This window comes from Oryx dammah, unplaced genomic scaffold (genome assembly GCF_014754425.2).
Source record: "Oryx dammah isolate SB20612 unplaced genomic scaffold, SCBI_Odam_1.1 HiC_scaffold_3, whole genome shotgun sequence".
In the NCBI taxonomy this organism is placed as follows: domain Eukaryota; kingdom Metazoa; phylum Chordata; class Mammalia; order Artiodactyla; family Bovidae; genus Oryx; species Oryx dammah.
This window is the reverse complement of record NW_024070187.1, coordinates 12065177-12083182: the sequence shown is the minus strand read 5'-3', so window position 1 is coordinate 12083182 and position 18006 is coordinate 12065177. Positions and strand designations below refer to the sequence as shown.

General features: G+C 39.5%; 1 protein-coding gene across 11 annotated transcripts in view; it reads left to right on the top strand.

Annotated features, from left to right (window-relative positions):
* Window positions 1-18006, top strand: part of ANK2 (ankyrin 2) — a 251354-nt gene that overhangs the window by 136059 nt on the left and 97289 nt on the right. For all 11 annotated transcript variants that reach the window (XM_040237434.1, XM_040237432.1, XM_040237433.1 and 8 more), the window contains 5 exons: window positions 215-313; window positions 6320-6517; window positions 9672-9770; window positions 10298-10396; window positions 15256-15453. In XM_040237434.1, the coding sequence (XP_040093368.1) occupies window positions 215-313; window positions 6320-6517; window positions 9672-9770; window positions 10298-10396; window positions 15256-15453 (693 nt within the window). The remainder of the gene's footprint in view (window positions 1-214; window positions 314-6319; window positions 6518-9671; window positions 9771-10297; window positions 10397-15255; window positions 15454-18006) is intronic.

Below are 18006 nucleotides of genomic sequence, written 5' to 3'. Positions count from 1 at the left end.
ACATATATAAACATTTGTTCTATCCTTATGAAGATGGAGAAGATACCAAACCTTGTTTTTCCAGACTGAAGAATTATGAAGTAATTGTGCTTTTACCTAGATTTCTTACACCTTTTGGATATAATGCTATCTTTCACAAAAAGGCACATGTTTATTGTGTGCCATCCAGAGCGGTGGGTTTGCTTAAGATTCAGCGATCTCTGTTTCCTGGCAGCGTGGGGAGACGGCCCTGCACATGGCGGCCCGTGCAGGGCAGGTGGAAGTGGTCCGATGCCTCCTGAGGAACGGTGCCCTCGTCGACGCCAGAGCCAGGGTAGGTGCTGGTGCTTGGGGCTTGCTGCTGTTATGCACATGACTTCCATCTCCAAGGGATGCTGCTGTCCTTTATCTCCTGATGTGGAAGTGCCAAGGACTGTAGGTGAACGCATCAATTCAGTAACAGTTTTCAGGCAGAAATAAAATGGTACAGTGAATATACACAATGGAAAATACACTCCCAATTTTAGAAACGTTAACATTTGAAAAAATATACAATATATAAGAAATTTGGCATTGAGTAACATTTTAATGATTTTTTTTAACCTATGAAAGCACTTCCACAAATATCTTCATTTTCACGAGCTTTAATATTTTTATCTATATTATAAAGATACTTACATAATATTTATTTCTTACCACCAAAGCTGATCAAATTTCCAGAGACATTTCTTACTAGTTACTGAGAAACAAATCATGTTCAAAGTCTTCATGTTTCCCCTTCATCTGCTTTACTTTCCTCCTTTTTGTAATGAGTTCCACTTTTCTTCTTACTCTGATTTTCCGTATTTAGACGTTCTGCCCTTCCACTCTTCCAAAATATGGGAGATTGTGTGATTGGATTCTTCCATTTCTAATTCCGCCACAACTTGATTTTTTTTTCCCTCTTCTTTTTTAAAAAAAGTTTTGCTTCCCTGTTGCTTTTTTCACCTTCTTCCTTTACACTGAATATTTTAGCAATATCTTCTGTTTCCTTTTCCACGCTGTTCTGTTAACTTCTGCACTAGCATCTTTCGGATTCTCATAGAATATTTAAATACTTTTTCTCTCCTTGTTCACTATCTAAGCTAGAGCTCACTTCAGCATGAATCCCACCATTGTGAATCCATTTCAGAAACATTAGTGTACTGGAATGAAAGCATTCTACTGGAGTCATACCAATAGTCATTTTAGGCAAGTCATTTCACTTCCGGGTCTTTATGCTTAAAATGTAAGCTTGGCCTTAGAAACCTTGAAACTCCTCTAGACTTCCTTAACATTCTCTGCCTCTGTGAATGTTGCAGCATTTTTTTCCTGCAGACCTTCATGCAGAATGCAGTGATACATGGGCAGCCTTGACATTACTGTTGTGTGTTTAGATTTTTTCCACCTTTCTATCCACTGTACAAGTAGTGTAACTTACATTCTTTGGTAATCATTATTGTTGTTTTATGCTCTTATGTATTAAGTATTTTGTTATTCAATCTCTATTCTTCCCTGCCTTGGCATTTTTCTTGGTTCCCTCTCCCCTCCGCCACCCTTAAAGACTATTTTTTTTAAAAGCAGTGTTAGTTTCACAGCAAAATTGAGAGGACGGTTCATAGATTTCCAAAAGACACCCGATCCCATAATCTCCCAATTATCAGCATTCCCCGCCCGAGTGGTATATTGATTATGAATGATGAACCTACCTACATTGATACATCATGATACCCCCAAGCCCATAGTTTACACAAGGGTTCACCCTAGGTGAGGGCATTCTCTGGGTTTGGACAAATGTATAATGACGTGTATCCATCCTTAAGGCATCAAACAGAGTAGTTTCACTGCCCTAAAATCCTTTGTGCTCTACCTATTCTCACTTCCTTTTAAGTTTGCCTGGCAATTCAGCTCTTAGGAAAAAAAATTATGGTCAGTCAATGCCCTCTGAGTACTATGAACTTCACTAAGTTTACCAGAAATTGTGGTAGTGTTCTGGTAAATATTTTATAATCCATGCTTAATCATAAAAGGCCTTCACATTTATCTCTCTTAATATGAAATGAAGTGAAAGTGAAAGTTACTCAGTTGCGTCTGACTCTTTGCAACCCTAGGACAGTACAGTCCATGAAATTCTCCAGGCCAGAATACTGGAGTGGGTAGCCTATCCCTTCTCCAGTGGATCTTCCTGACCCAGGAATCGAACCAGGGTCTCCTGCATTGCAGGTGGATTCTTTACCAACTGAGCTATCAGGGAAGCCCTCTCTCTTAATATGAAACTACCTAATAGTTTGAGTCAAATTCCCACATGCATGCACTTCTGAACACTCCCTCTCTTAACCTAATACCATTGTGCTAAAATTCACTTTCTTACAAAGGGGAGATAGTAAAATTTTACCCGGTTGCCACACTGATCTGTGTGCTTGCCCCACCCCCAGCCCAGGTTCTTTCTCAGCCAGCGTCCGCCATGGACGGTCGTAACTGGGGCCACTGCTAGGACCTGCGCTTCTGGGAGCTCTCTTGCTTTAAGTGCCCACGTTCTGTTGGCACAATATGGGGGTCTGGCATTTTCTTCAGGGATTGAGCAATCACAGGGCTCCTAATTTAAACTCACTTAAAACTTAATTAAGACTTTAGTTAGCTGCCAGCAGATATGGTTCCTGGGGATCTTGTTAGCTAGAAACTAGTAGCGAAAATTTTATCACACATTTAAACCCTGTCCCAGCCGTTGCTTTTTTGTCATTTTGGTAAAAGGGGCTGGGGCTCAGAAAGTCTCCCTGGTTTTTCAAGCTAGTAGTGATAGTAAGGCTGAGCTCATATCTGCCTGGATCAGGCTGTATTACAGTCAGTGATGTTTTATGATGAGAGAATTGTTGCCCCTCATACTGTTGATGGTGACTGCAGCCATAAAATTAAAAGATGCTTGCTCCTTGGAAGAAAAGCTTTGACCAACCTAGACAGCATATTAAAAAGCAGAGATATTACTTTGCTAACAAAGGTCTGTCTAGTTAAGGCTATGATCTTTCCAGTAGTCATGTATAGATGTGAGAGTTGGACTATAAAGAAAGCTGAGCACCGAAGAATTCATGCTTTTGAACTGTGGTGTTGGAAAAGACTCTTGAGAGTCCCTTGGACTGCCAGGAGATCCAGCCAGTCCATCCTAAAGGAAATCAGTCCTGAATATTCATTGAAAGGACTGATGTTGAAGCTGAAACTCCAGTACTTTGGCCACGTGATGTGAAGCGCTGACTCATTGGAAAAGACCCTGATGCTGGGAAGGATTGAAGGCAGGAGGAGAAGGGGACGACAGAAGATGAGATGGTTGGATGGTATCACCGACTTGATGGACATGAGCTTGAGCAAGCTCTGGGAGTTGGTGATGGACAGGGGGGCCTGGCGTGCTGCAGTCCGTGGGGTCGCAAAGAGTCGGACACGACTGAGCGACTGAGCTGATAGTTGGAGGAGACCGAGAAGGTCAGGATACACACAGTTTTTCTTTAATATCATCTTCTGTTCTTTCCCGGTTCTTTGCTTTGGATTGAATTAGCTTTAACTGCAGGGGGCAAATTAAACTTTTGTTATTCAACAAGAAAACAACAACCCGCACATTTAGAAGTCTTAGAATCTCTGATTTCAGGTGGAAAAAATTTCTTATTGAATCTGTACGTTCTTTCCTTTTCAATTTTCAGATAGGATTGTACCAAAAATTGAAGAAATTAGGCAAGAAAGCTTATTTCTTAACTTTAAAAATAAAAAACAAGTACCTTAATGCATGGTCTAAGAACCAAGAGACACTGATAATTCAGCCAGTTACTCAGTCCCCACTAGTCAAGGTTTGTCACTTCCCAGCTATGGATTGAGGGGTTATCATTGCCCCAACTCTCTCCCTTGCTCACTGAAAACACATGTTAGAGCGTGTCACATGCAGAACCCACCTCTATCAAAATCTGCTGGGCAGAAGTCCAAGAAAGGACACCCAGAAACAACCGATGTTCATGATTGCTATCCTCAAGTTCTTTGGTCTCGTGATTGTTGCTGTTGTTTTTGCTATCCATTTATTTTGGTAGTTGTTAATTCTCTTCACTCCTCTCTCATCTCCTCTATATTTCAGAGAAAGTTGTATCAAGTGTTGTCAGTTTCCTTTTCTATTGAGAACCCCCCATTGTCCTGTTAGTTTTCTTATATGTGTGCTAAGTTGCTCAGTCGTGTCCAACTCTTTGCGAACCTTTGGACTGTAACCCACCAGGATCCTCTCTCCGTGGGATTTTCCAGGCAAGAATACTGGAGTGGGTTGCCATGCCCTCCTCCAGGGGATCTTCCCAGCCCAGGGATCAAACCCCTGTCTCTTATGTCTCCAGTATTGGCAGGCAGGTTCTTTACCACTGGTGCCACCTGGGAAGCCCATTAGTTTTCTTAGTGGCTGTCATATTGTCTCTGTAGAATGAATAGACAGAGAAATGTCTTTAGAATCCACTGCCTGAATTCACATTCTGTTTTAATAATTGAGTGACCTTGGACAGTCCTGGAGAACTCATTTAATTTCTCTGGAAAAGACCAACTAATACATCCTACACCTTCCTTTGAGGTCTGTTATAAGCAAGGGACTTGTCAAGTACATGAAAGACGTTTAGAAAGTGCAAATTTTTCTAAAATCCCAGTGCTATATAATTCAGTTCTGTTCAGTCGCTCAGTTGTGTCCAGCTCTTTGCGACCCCATGAGTCACAGCACGCCAGGCCTCCCTGTCTATCACCAACTCCCCGAGTTCACTCAGACTCACATCCATTGAGTCAGTGGTGCCACCCACCCATCTCATCCTCTGTCATCCCCTTCTCCTCCTGCCCCCAATCTCTCCCAGCATCAGAGTCTTTTCCAATGAGTCAACTCTTCCCATGAGGTGGCCAAAGTACTGGAGTTTCAGCTTTAGCATCATTCCTTCCAAAGAAATCCCAGGGCTGATCTCCTTCAGAATGGACTGGTTGGATCTCCTTGCAGTCCAAGGGACTCTCAAGAGTCTTCTCCAACACCACAGTTCAAAAGCATCGATTCTTCGGCGCTCAGCTTTCTTCACAGTCCAACTCTCACATCCATACATGACCGCTGGAAAAACCATAGCCTTGACTAGACGGACCTTTGTTGGCAAAGTAATGTCTTTGCTTTTGAATATGCTATCTAGGTTGGTCATAACTTTTCTTCTAAGGAGTAAGTGTCTTTTAATTTCATGGCTGCGGTCACCATCTGCAGTGATTCTGGAGCCCCCCCAAAATAAAGTCTGACAATTACTGTTTATTATTTTGTTCTTGCCATCCTGGAATGCATATAGGCTATTTCATCTCTTCTTTTCACTCCCTCTTAATACTGCTTTTCTTATAACTTTAAGACACTGCGTTTTTTGAACAGTTCTTCCCCACTCTGTCTTCTCTGTTCATTCATAGCCCTGGAAGCTGGCCCAGCTTTTCCTCCCCCACCTTTGTTAGGACCTGCCCTTGGGCAGATTAGAGATATACCTCTTTTCATCACTAAGGTTACCCACAATTTTCTTTTTATAAGAGAATACTTTGGCCTGGTTTTCTGAACGCTGAAAACGTTTTCCTGACCACACATTAGAGTGAGGTGTTTTCTTGAGCCTCCTTGAATACGTCCTTCCTGTCTCTTATACTAGCTACATCCTCTCCCTTTTTTAAATGAAAAGCACTTGGCAAATTCTTAACCCCATTATCTTCTCACCAGACTTCCATTTGATCTTTGAAGCCCTGGATGCAAGTCCCAGACCCGTCTGCCACGTTTCCTGAAATGACATCTTTTTAAATCAGATTACAATATCTTCTTTATCCACAGTCTCTCCTTGAGGAAAATAACCAGCATGTGTATCCTTGGCTTGCTAAGTGGAATAATAACAACGTTTTCCCAGCATCCTTTGTACTTTTTCTCTTGATACAGTTCCCAGAATACTGTCTCTTGGTGAAAGCTTTTGGATGAGAATCTAGGTCTTAGGACTTCTGGACTAGATTTCTTTCTTATTCTGAACCATAAGTTGGTTTATATTTAAACATCAGTGAGGGCTGAAGCCTTAATGAGTTGAGAAGCATTTTGGCATGTGCAGAAAACAATGACCAAGTTCATGGAAATATCTACTTTTAAAAAATCTGAGGAAGAGTTTGTCATTCTGTAAGAAGATATAAGTTGTGGTCAGAGTTGAAATAATTCCCTTTGGGGTAGAGGTTCCTAGAGATCCCGAGGAGACATCATGAAACGTCTGGGTGAAATGCACTATTGGTGAAGTTCGGTGTATCCTGGCACTAACTTTTTACTTGACTTGAGTTGTAGGAGGAACAGACGCCTTTGCATATTGCCTCCCGCCTGGGTAAGACAGAAATTGTTCAACTGCTTCTGCAACATATGGCTCACCCAGATGCGGCCACTACCAATGGGCACACGCCGCTGCACATCTCTGCCAGGGAAGGACAGGTGGACGTGGCCTCGGTCCTCCTGGAAGCGGGGGCAGCCCACTCCTTGGCTACCAAGGTGAGAGGAGTGGCTTCACGCTGACGTGGACCAGGAGCGTCCCTGAGTCACAGAGGCAGGGAGGGCGGAGCGCCTGTCAGCCTCCCACTTCCTTCTTTCTCTTTGAATGTTTTAGATTCATTTTCTAGATGACCAAGGGGGATTGTGAGATTACGTATAGTATCTTCAGTAAAGAGGGCTGGGTTTTCTTCTTCTAATTTAATGCCAGTGTTATTTCTAGAACTTTATTATTATGATTTTGGCCAGGCTCTCTGGCTTGTGGGATCTTAGTTCCCTGACCAGGGATCAAACCTGGGCTCCCTGCAGTGGGAATGTGGAGTCCTAACCACTGGACTGCCAGGGAATTCCCCCTAGAACTTTAATTAAGATGATTTCCATAAAGCAGCGGCTACATTCTCTTCACTTCCCATGGTAACATCTGTAACTTATTGCCACAAGGAAATAAAATGCTCTTCCCAAATAACATTGAGCTAGTATTACTAGTGAGGAAAAGAACATTGCATTAGATTGGCAGTACTGTATTTGTTAAGAGTTAAGAGTTTGTTAAGAGTACCACCTAGAAGTTCACTTTACTTAATCTTGCATTTTCCCAACCTTGGTATCAGCTGTCATGCCTTTTCTGGTTTCTACTTAACCAGCTCACAGTGGTTCAACAGTAGACTAAACAGAAGTGGGCTGCAGAATCATACTTTATTAGTCACTATTGTCTAATATAAAATTAGACAATTTAAATCTAATTCTAATCTAATTAGAAAATTAGGTTTTCTAAAGAAAATCCATATCACAGAATTTTACTTATGTTCAAAGTTTAATGCTAGGGCAGACAATTTTTTTCCCACTTGACGCATTCTATTTGAGATCCAGTATTTGAATGTGACTTAGAATGAAAAAGGAACACAATTTACTGGAGCAAAAGAAATGAACTAGTCCAGAAGAGGAGAATGAGCCATGTTACAGCCTATAACAACTGAATTGTTTGCAGGGCAAAATAATTCTGACAAGTCCAACAGTGATTCAGATTATTAAAGAGACACCTTCAATTTGCTCATAATAAATAGACAGAAAGACTACATCTAAGAGAGAAGGAAGTTTTCAAGTATAAACTGAAGTATTGTCCTCTTAGCAGTAGAAGCAGTCCATTATCCGTTATGAATTTGATCGTTGAACACTGAGGAGGTTAAGGGCACCCATGCTTCATGCAGTTGAAAATATTCATATAACTTGCAGTCTGTCCTCACATCTGCACTTCCTCTGTATCCTGGTTTCTTCCATATCCTTTGTGCAGCCTTGGATTCAACCAAATGCAGACTGTGCAGTACTATAGTATTTGCCATTGAAAAAAATCTGCATATAAGTGAACTCCCACAGTGCAAACCCACTTTATTCAAGGGTCAACTCCATAGTAATAATAATAATAGCAGCAATAGCAACCCAAGAAAGGTTGGGTGATTGTCTCCTCAGACGAAGGTGATAAATAAATGCAATTCAGATATGCAAAATACAGAAACAGGGAATAAAATATAGTCCCTTGTCTTTCAAAGATTTTTAGAATTAAAGATATATCTAAAGCAATATTAAATTACGACAGTTAAATAGAAGAAACTATTAAACAAAGCAGTTCCACAGTGGAAGTACCTGGGGTTCTGAAGAGCAGTTGACTCATCATTATTAAAGCTATTTGAGTGTTTATAAATATCAGAGGGCAAGTGAAATCCTGATGAGATTAACATAGGGGAAGAAGGAAAATGTGTGACTCAAGAGAGATTTTCCACCCTCTATTTTGTGATTCTACAGTAAAGATTCTATGTAGTCTTGTCTAATAATAGTTTCCAAATTTATAAAGGGGCTGGACCACTATTCCAGCAAGACTTTAAGGATAAAAGTTTAGTTTTTTTCTTCTTTACCACGTGGTTTGTCTCAAAGAACTCTATTTCACCCTGGGGGTCACCCCGGTCATTGTGTGTAGGGAGGAGAGTATTAATAACATATGTTGGCTTAAATGGACTTCTTACATTCCTCCCACACTTGCAAAAAGCAGATTTACTCTCCTCCAAAGACTGACGAGCTAAGGTTCAAAAAAAGCAAAAAGAAAAAAAAAAATCTTAGCTAAAAATAATGTGTATAGTGATACCGTGAGAAAGCAGTGTTGTTTCTTGAGGGATGTTCTGTATTCTGACGAAGGCCTAAGTGCTCTGGAGGATAGAGCATAGCTTAGACCACTTAACCCAGGAATGTGTGTTTTGTGTGTGTTTTGCAAGTCCTGGTTAGCTTTAGAATCCTCCCACATCCACCCCAGTGCCAGAAGAGCATGTGGTTAGACTGTCTGGCCAATACGATGGATTTGAGATCATGGTGTAGGAGCTGTGCCATCCTAGAGATCTGAGTCCAGGAACTTGGCTATGTTTGTAACAGACTGCTAATTACAGAGTGATGTGGATTAGGCACACAAGACATTGAATTTGTACATACAAATGTGTAGGAGAGCAACAGTTAATCTGGTGTTAATCAGCTCAGTAGAATGCCAGAAGTAAAGTGTATTTTCCAAAAGGTATTAGATAAAGTGTGGGTCTTCTGAGAAAAGGGATAACAGTCAGGAAGAGAGGTGGGTTTTAAGGTGAACACTTTTTGTTCTGTCCACCATTTATCTTGCTATTTCTGCAGAAAATGCTATCAACTGAATCACAAATCATTTTTTTTTTTAATCATGACTGCTAAAATACCCTAAACCTTAAATGAAGAAATTTGGAATTCAGATATTATAAAAAGAATAGGAAAAAAGAGTCTGGACAGAAGGCACTATTGGTTTAATCCTGTTAATTTTAGAGGTAAGAAAAAGACAGGAATTTTTTTCTTTTTTTCACTCACAGATCAGAGTCATTTTACTGACCCTTGCACCTTCCAAGCCTATTAGGTCCAATTTCAGTCTCCAAGCCCTCAAAATAAGACTTTTTTTTGTCCAGTCTATCAAGCCAAACTCTTTGTTAAATTGTATTCCTTATTCTAGTCCTCGTTTATGATTAACAGATTTAATGTTTCCAGTATTTTTCCCAAGTGGAGAATCAACATAGTTTGCTTAATAGGTTTTGTTAAAACGATTTTGTTAGCAGTCACAAAGACAAATGCTACATTTTACTTTTGTTCTTCCCATTTTCAGAAGGGTTTTACCCCCTTGCACGTAGCTGCCAAGTATGGGAGCCTGGATGTGGCAAAACTTCTCTTGCAACGCCGTGCTGCCGCAGATTCTGCGGGGAAGGTAAAAGTTTTCAGTAATGTATGTTTCTTAGCCTATAACTCGGTTAAGTTGGAAACTTGGGGGATCGCTGTTTCAAGATATTTTTCTCAGTCTTCTGAAAGAAATATCAATGTAATTGTTGAAACTATGCCAAATAGACATGACCTGTCCACATACATACCGATTCTGAAGGTGTTTAAAAAAGCTGTGTCTCAAACGTGTATTGGTATCACAACAGGGTCCAGAACTTCTCTATATTAAGAAGAATCTTTGCAATGTTAATGTAATAATTCTTACATGGCATTTTAGATTTTTTTTTATGGTGGAATACAGATGCTTTGTGTTGATCATAAGCTCAACTGCTCATTTTCAGTTTTAGTTACATTTCTAACATGAAAATCATGAGATATTTACTTTGATTTTTTTCCTATTGACTATATTAATGCATTAACATGAACTTAATCTGTATCAGTTTCCATGCATCCTGGCAGCTTTACAGCAGCTAATGCTAATTTGTTAATACTGAAACTTAAACACACCCTTTACAGAATGGCCTTACCCCGCTCCATGTTGCTGCTCACTATGACAACCAGAAGGTGGCGCTGCTGTTACTGGAGAAGGGTGCTTCCCCTCATGCCACGGCCAAGGTGAGGACCCCAGAAAGGGCTTACAGATGTAGGATGTAACTGATCTTATGGCACGTGGGAGCTGGTTTTTAAACACACGGTATTGTTATAACTGCAGCTAGTACTGATAGTAGCTTTTGGTATTAACATTTTTTCCCTTCCATTTGATTCCACAAAACCTTTTAAAGTTTTTTACAAGTCAGCAAATATTAAGGAGATGTGCCCAGGAGCCAGGAAAGATGACTCTTTCTGCCAGGACTCCGTGTTTTAGACTCAGAAGTATGAGTTTTGACATAAGAAAGTTCAGGTTTTTCCTTTTCTCGTATAAACCACATGGTGTGATACACCCACCCTTTTTGCTCATTTTTTCTCAGAATTTCCATTGTGCTCTATGAAATGCTCTTTGGTTTTTCAGTGTTGCATTCTTGTTAACTGTAGCATACAGCCTTTTAAATTTCTAGTCTAGGAATGCATTTTGGGAGTATGTGCAGCAGCAACTCATAAAAGAGCTCCAACTAAGACTTGAACCTTTGGATGATGTTTCTATCATTTGAGCTGCCTCTTTATTACACTGAAAATACACATAAATGTGATATAACACCTAACGTCATTATTGTCTGCAGCATTTATTCATTCAGCAGACATACACTGAAAACATGTCAGAGTTTGTTTATTTAAAAAGAAACTATTTATTGTGGTGGAAAAATATTCATGCTATATTAGATGACATAGTAGAGCAACAACTGTTACCATCTATATGCCAAACACTTTACAAGCAATGTCTCGTTTACTTTCATAATGATCCTGTGAGATTAGGGTAATAATTTCTATTTTACAGATGAGGAAGTGAGATTTAAATAGGTTAGTTTGTAAGTCCAAAGTCACATGACTAAGAATTGACAGAGCTAGGATTTGATCTCAGACAATCGGACTTTAGAGCCAGCACTCTTAACTACTAGATCTGTTGTGTCCCAAAGCATTAGAGAGAGAATTATCCCACTTCTAGTATAGCAATATGTACATATGTACTCACATGTCTATTTAAATTATATATATTATACATATGTAATAAAATGGAATACTCTATTTAGAAGTATATTTTGTATAATACCAAATATTTTGTATATAAAAATGTTATATATGATAAACTATTACAAATACTTAAACTTTGTACCCATACCTACATATGTGCCTATATGTGTATGTGTAAATATATATACACATATTTTATTGTTACAAATATATAGCTTGTGATGTTTGTCAAAAGAACAGGACAGATTTTATTATTGCACATACTATTCTTATTTATAACCCCTTTTCTCTATAATGTCATCAGTTCTGCATTTGTCATAAAATGTCTTTCTTCTTACTAGACTATAAACTATTTGAGGACAGTAATCATGTTGTATTCACATTTGTATGTCTCTGAGGTGTCTCATACAGTTGTATGTAGGTTCTCGATAAATTTTAGTGAAAGAATGAAGACTGAGCAACTATCCCAATGGGATAAAAAATACCTGCTCATTTAACATCCCAGTGTTTTTTCCATTAACTTTCTAGGCTGACCATTTTAAACAAAGATATGAAAGACTTTGTCAATATCCAACACAACTCTTTATCTGAACTCTTAATATATATAAAGAAAGGGTTGTTGTAAAACTATAAAATGGATGTTCTCACCCCACAAGAGACTCTCAATCTACCAGGGAGAGAAGACCTAACTTATAATATGTATGGTTTTTCTAAAGAGACAAATATAGCCTTGATCTCTCACCTGGACAAAGTGTGGTCCTTACTCAGGAGCAAACATACGGAGTCCTGAAGACTGGGGAGAGCAGCCTCTGCTCCAGGGTTTGCAGTGGGCGGGTTTCAGAGGCTCCTCTAGTATCTTCTGCTCACCTGCCCCGGCTTGTCAGGGAGCATGAGGCCTGCAGCTCTGAGGCTGCTCCAAGAGGCTGCCAGTGGGCAGACCCCAGCCCTGCTGCCACTCTTGACCCTCTGCTCACTACAGCACCCTAGCCCCCCCCACCCCCCCCCCCCCCCACCCCCCCCCCCCCCGCCTGCCCCCCCACAGACACAGTCCCTGGGATCCTGGAACCTCTTTGCTTCTTTCTATCAAACTCCAGAATTCTTTCTTAGTTTTCATTGGGTTTGTTGTTGTTATTTGGTTCCCCAAAATTTGACTCTATATGGAGTTAGGAGGGTTCTTCAGACTAGCAGGTTAAGTATCTGCTGGACAGTCAGACCTCTTATATTGCTACAACTTAGCATTCTCTTTGATCTCTTGTTTTTTTTTATTTTTTTAAAACCTCTCTGTCTTTCTCTACATGAGTCCCGGATTTTACCTAACCTTGGTAGGTTTACTGATACTTTGCTTAGCTTTGGTAGTCTGTGCTACAGGACTGGGGAGAGTTGGGGCTGAAGAAAGAAAGCCCACTGCAAAAAAAAAAAAGTGTAAACTTATAGGGTCCACAATAATCTATGTGCTCTTTTATTCAGTAGAGTCCATGGTTCAAGTGCAGTGTTCTAGATCACGTGGAACTTAAGGGTCCTGTGAAAAGACTTCCAGGAAGAGCTGCTGAATTTCCCGAGCAGCTCAGAGGGAAATGTCCATTGAAACTGAAAGATGCTTCTGTTGACTTGGAGAGAAGGAGACAGTGGGATAACGCAGGGATGTGTGAGGCTCCAGATTTCATGACTACACAGAGGCCTTTGAAATTCTCAAAGCCCCTTTTCATTTTTCAGTACACTTTGCAGTTAGACTTTAGTAGTCTCATAAGAAGCACTTCATCAGTATGCTGTGCTTCCCTTCAGCGTCTCACAGTTAATGGCAAGTCACTGTTTTTAGTTTCCACCACATGTTTTTCATGAAAAATTCTACCAGAATTGACAAAGGAAAGGAAAGGAAACAGTGTAGGTTCCAGACTTACATTTGTGCCAGAGTTTTGTTAATCTGCTTGTCCTTTTAACTAAGTCTGAGGTTTAACCTTAGGCTGTTATAAGCAAAGTTTGAGTTCCTCTGGTTTCTGGTTCTCTCCACAAACTCCCACATAAAACTAGTAGCCTCATATTTCTACCTTTGAGCAGCTTTTAGAGACAAAAAGGAGGTTGAGGATTTTAGTTGACCACAAGATTAATATAAGCTGATTTTATTGTTTAAATTGAAGAAAGTAGGGAAAGCCACTAGGCCGTTCAGATCTGACCTAAATCAAACCCCTTATTAATATACAGCGGAGATGATGAATAAATTCAAGAGATTCGATCTAGTAGACAGAGTGCCTGAAGAACTGTGGACTGAGCCCATAATATTGTACAGGAGGCCGTGACCATAACCATTCCAAAGAAAAGGGAATGCAGGAAGGCAAAATAGTTGTCTGAGAGGGTTTTACAAATTGCTGAGGAAAGAAGAAAAGTGAAAGGCAAGGGAAAATGGGAAAAATATACCTAACTGAATGGAGAGTTTCTGAGAATAGCAAGGAGAGATAAGAAGGCCTTCTTAAATGAACAGTGCAAAGAAATAGAGGAAAACAATAGAATGAGGAAGATCAGACTTCTCTTGAAGAAAACTGGAGATGTGAAGGAAACATTCCATGCATGAATGGTCATGATAAAGGACAGATGCAGTAAGGACCTAATGGAAGCAGAAGAGATTAAGAAGAGGTGGCAAGAATACACAGAAGAACTATATAGGAAAGGTCTCACAGTGACTGCAGCCATGAAATTAAAAGACTCTTGCTTCTTAGAAGGAAAACTTTGACAAACCTAGGGTATTATAAAGCAGAGACATCACTTTGCTGACAAAAGTCCATATAGTCAAAGTTATGGTTTTTCCAGTAGTCATGTACAGATGTGAGAGCTGGACCATAAAGAAGGCTGAGCACTGAAGAATTGATGCTTTTGAATTGTGGAACTGTGGAAGACTCTCAGACTCTTGAGTCTGTTGGATAGCAAGGATATCAAGTCAGTCAATCCTAAAGAAAATCAACCCTGAATATTCATTGGAAGGACTGATGCTGAAGCTGAAGCAGCAATACTTGGGCCACTTGAGGCTAAGAGCCAACTCACTGGAAAAGACCCTGATGCTAGGAAAGATTGAAGGCAAAAGGAGAAGAGGGTGGCAGAGGATGAGATGGTTAGATAGCATCACTGACTCAGTGGACATGAATTTGAGCAAACTCCTGGAGATGGTGAAGGACAGGGAGGCCTGGTGTGCTACAGTCCATGGGGTCGCAAAGAGCTGGACATGACTTGGCAACCGAACAATAACAACAGAAATCTTTTTCACCACACCACACACACTGACCGGCTATGGTAGGCACATACTAAATAATTGTTATATGATTAAAAAGTACACTCCAACTAGAAGCACATTAGTAGGGCTGTTATAACAAGATCATGGAAATAATGCTGTTTTATTCTGTGTTATTAAAATCATATCTAAAGTATATTAACAAACTAGAGTCAGTCCAAAGCAGGTCCTCCTCAATGGAGAACTCTAGAAATGAGACTTCTGTCAGGAATAGTTGAAGGGATGGGAAATTTAACCTGAAAAAGAGAAGACTAAAGGGAGATATGGAAACCATCTCCAGGTATTTAAAGGACGGTGATGTAGACGAGGAATCTGGCTTCTTGTTCTTCAGGAGTAGCATTATGATGGGTAGAGTTTAAGCTTTGAGGCATTTGTGTCTATATCTGTCTTATAGAAGAATGGTTTGCAAAGATTTGGGTGTTATTGGACTGAAACTTATGATGAGCAAGAATTTGGATTTCTTATAACCTTACTTTTGAACTTTTCTGTTGATTAGAGATTCTTATTTCCATTAGGCGTACATCAGGGCAATTGCTAAGGTAACAACATAGGTGTGTTTTTATTTTTTTAGAATGGCTACACTCCTTTACATATTGCTGCCAAGAAGAATCAAATGCAGATAGCTTCCACACTCCTGAGCTATGGAGCAGAGACGAACATCGTGACAAAGCAAGGGGTCACTCCACTCCATCTGGCCTCGCAGGAGGGACACACAGATATGGTCACCTTGCTTCTGGATAAGGGAGCCAATATCCACATGTCCACCAAGGTATTCTAGTTTGGCCTCTTGCTTTCACGAAGAGTCTTTTGAGTGAATGTAAATAGAAACCAATCTAAGACAATTTGAAACAAAAAGGGGGCGTGTATCGGAGACAAACAGGGATATCTTGTAGAATTCAAGGGTAGCAAAGGAGTCAAGCCTTACGAGGGCTGGAAAATCAGAAGGAAGTGAGGGGCGAGGCTCACTGACTCTGCCTGGAGGGCTGTCTGGTTGTGTCCTGACTTTTCCGGCAAGTTGGTGTCCTTTTCCTCTCTCTGTGTGCCTGCTCCCTTTGCTTCTCTATGTCTGTGACCACAGAGGCTATCCTATTGCTCCCAAGAGTTAGTATCACCGCAGTTCAAGCAGCTGTCCAGATTGTTATAGAACCTGCTGGTCCTACTTCCAGATTTCAGAGAGAGAGGAGAATTGGCTGTTTCATCTGGGGCCCAATCCAAATAGTTGCTTCTAAGCTGTTGTTCTGTGCCTGCGACCCAAGTCATTCTCAATGGGGCTGAGCATCAGAGGCATCTGTTGATCAGTAGCGGGGAACTCAGTAAAATAATGATTTCTGCTTAGCTTGGGTGGTTATGGTGGTGGTCAGAGAATCAGTGTTTTTAATAAAGCATCTCTCCAGAGAATAGCCTTTGTGGACAAGTGTATTAGCTATAATAGAGCAAGTCAGGGACATATTGGAAAAAGATAATAAAATTTTTGCAAGTACATGCCAGTCTTTCTCCATATATATCCATAACCCTGTCTATTTATGTATCTTTTTTTTTTTCACACTTCTTTGTACTCCATTGGAACCAGCTGCTGAGAAACAAAAAAATTGGAGCTTGTTTATAAGTTAGCTCATCATTTATATCTTCTGATGCTTTTTTCTTAACACATGGTGTGGGTTTAGTGAAAGTTAAGTTTCTTAGATTTCCCACAAATAAATAAGATATTTTCCACATCTCACTGTTGAGTTAATTATTACTTTTGGAGACTCAATTGTAAGTTGGTCTTAATAACATTTGTAAATAGGTTATGTAGCTTATGTCCTTTAGAAAGAGCTGTGAAAAAGACAGGTTGCCTTGACTGCCTCCAGAGTCCTCTTCTGTGCCTTAATCCCTCAGAAGTGTTCCAGTACATTCCTTGCCCTTATGCATTTCTCTCTTCTCTATCAAAAGGCCTCAGAGATCCTTTTTTAAAGTATGGTGAGACGAATTATAGGCTTAACCCTCCAAAAGATATTTGCATTTTTAACAAGAATGAACATGAAGATGCTTTACGGTGAAATTCAATGTGTCAGCTAGACAATCCTTAAAGTCTGGGGCATGGATTTCCTTGTGGTTGTTAAAATCATGGGACTCAAGTGGTCTTTTAGCTCACTGGGGACAGTCTCATCATGAAACCAGTGGAAGAATATCTCATTTTACCTCAGTACACAAATGAGTCATATGTTTATTGTCCATTAAAAATAAATCTTCATTTGAGAATAAACACAAGAAATCCATAAACGAATCATGCAAAATTTTGAGTAGAATTGACATTTTGTGAAACTGATCACACTGTGCTTCTGATGGTGTAATTTTTAATTCATAAACATGGCACACATATATCTAGCATCAGTTTGCTATGTCCTCCCTGATGGTATTCTTCTAAACATATTACTTCTTTTGAGACAATTTTAGCAGTCAACAAATACTTAATGAGTATTTTTGAATATTTTCTCCACTCAGCAATGGAGAAAAATATTCCATTTGAGCCACAAAGTATTTATGTTATCTGTATAATGTGATTTCAATATTGGGTGATTTCCTAAAGATCAATGATGATGTATTTGTTACTGGAGTAAAAGTTTAGTAAATATGTTAAGATATATCTAAATAACAATATGATATCAAAAATATAACTTTGCCTTTTGGTTGGTGTTATTTATTTTATAAATTATAATAATAAATAAATTTATATGAAATAAATACAGGAAAATGCAACTGTGCAGGTATCTTAGATAATAAGCGAAGCTGATAATAAATTTTCCATTGCTTTTTTAAACTACATATATTCTTTTTCTATTTAAGACCAACTAAAATCAGGGACTCCCCTGGCGGTCTGGTGGTTAAGAATCCATGCTTCCACTAAAGGGCACATGGGTTCAGTCCCTGGTTTGAGAATTAAGATCTCTCATGCCACTCAGTGTGGCCAAAAAGAAAGAAAGGTCAACCAAAATCAACTAATATGCTCTAAGTGGCTATTTTTCAGTAAGAACTATAATACAGAAATAGATATTTCATTCCTTATCCAATCACCCATCTAATAATAAAACCAGTTGTAGAGTCTACCAGTGCATCTTAGGAAATAGATTAGTTTTTTTTGAAAAGAACTCTTTCAACATCTTCTGTTTTCTTAATTTATTAGGAAGGTATACATAATTTGATTTAGGCATGTACATTTACCATAATAAACTGTAGAAGATTTTTACACTGTTTGTTAGTTTGCCATCTTATATTGTAAAAAAATCCATTCTGCAAATAATGTAGCAATCAGCACATACATTTGAAATGCCATTAAAGATGC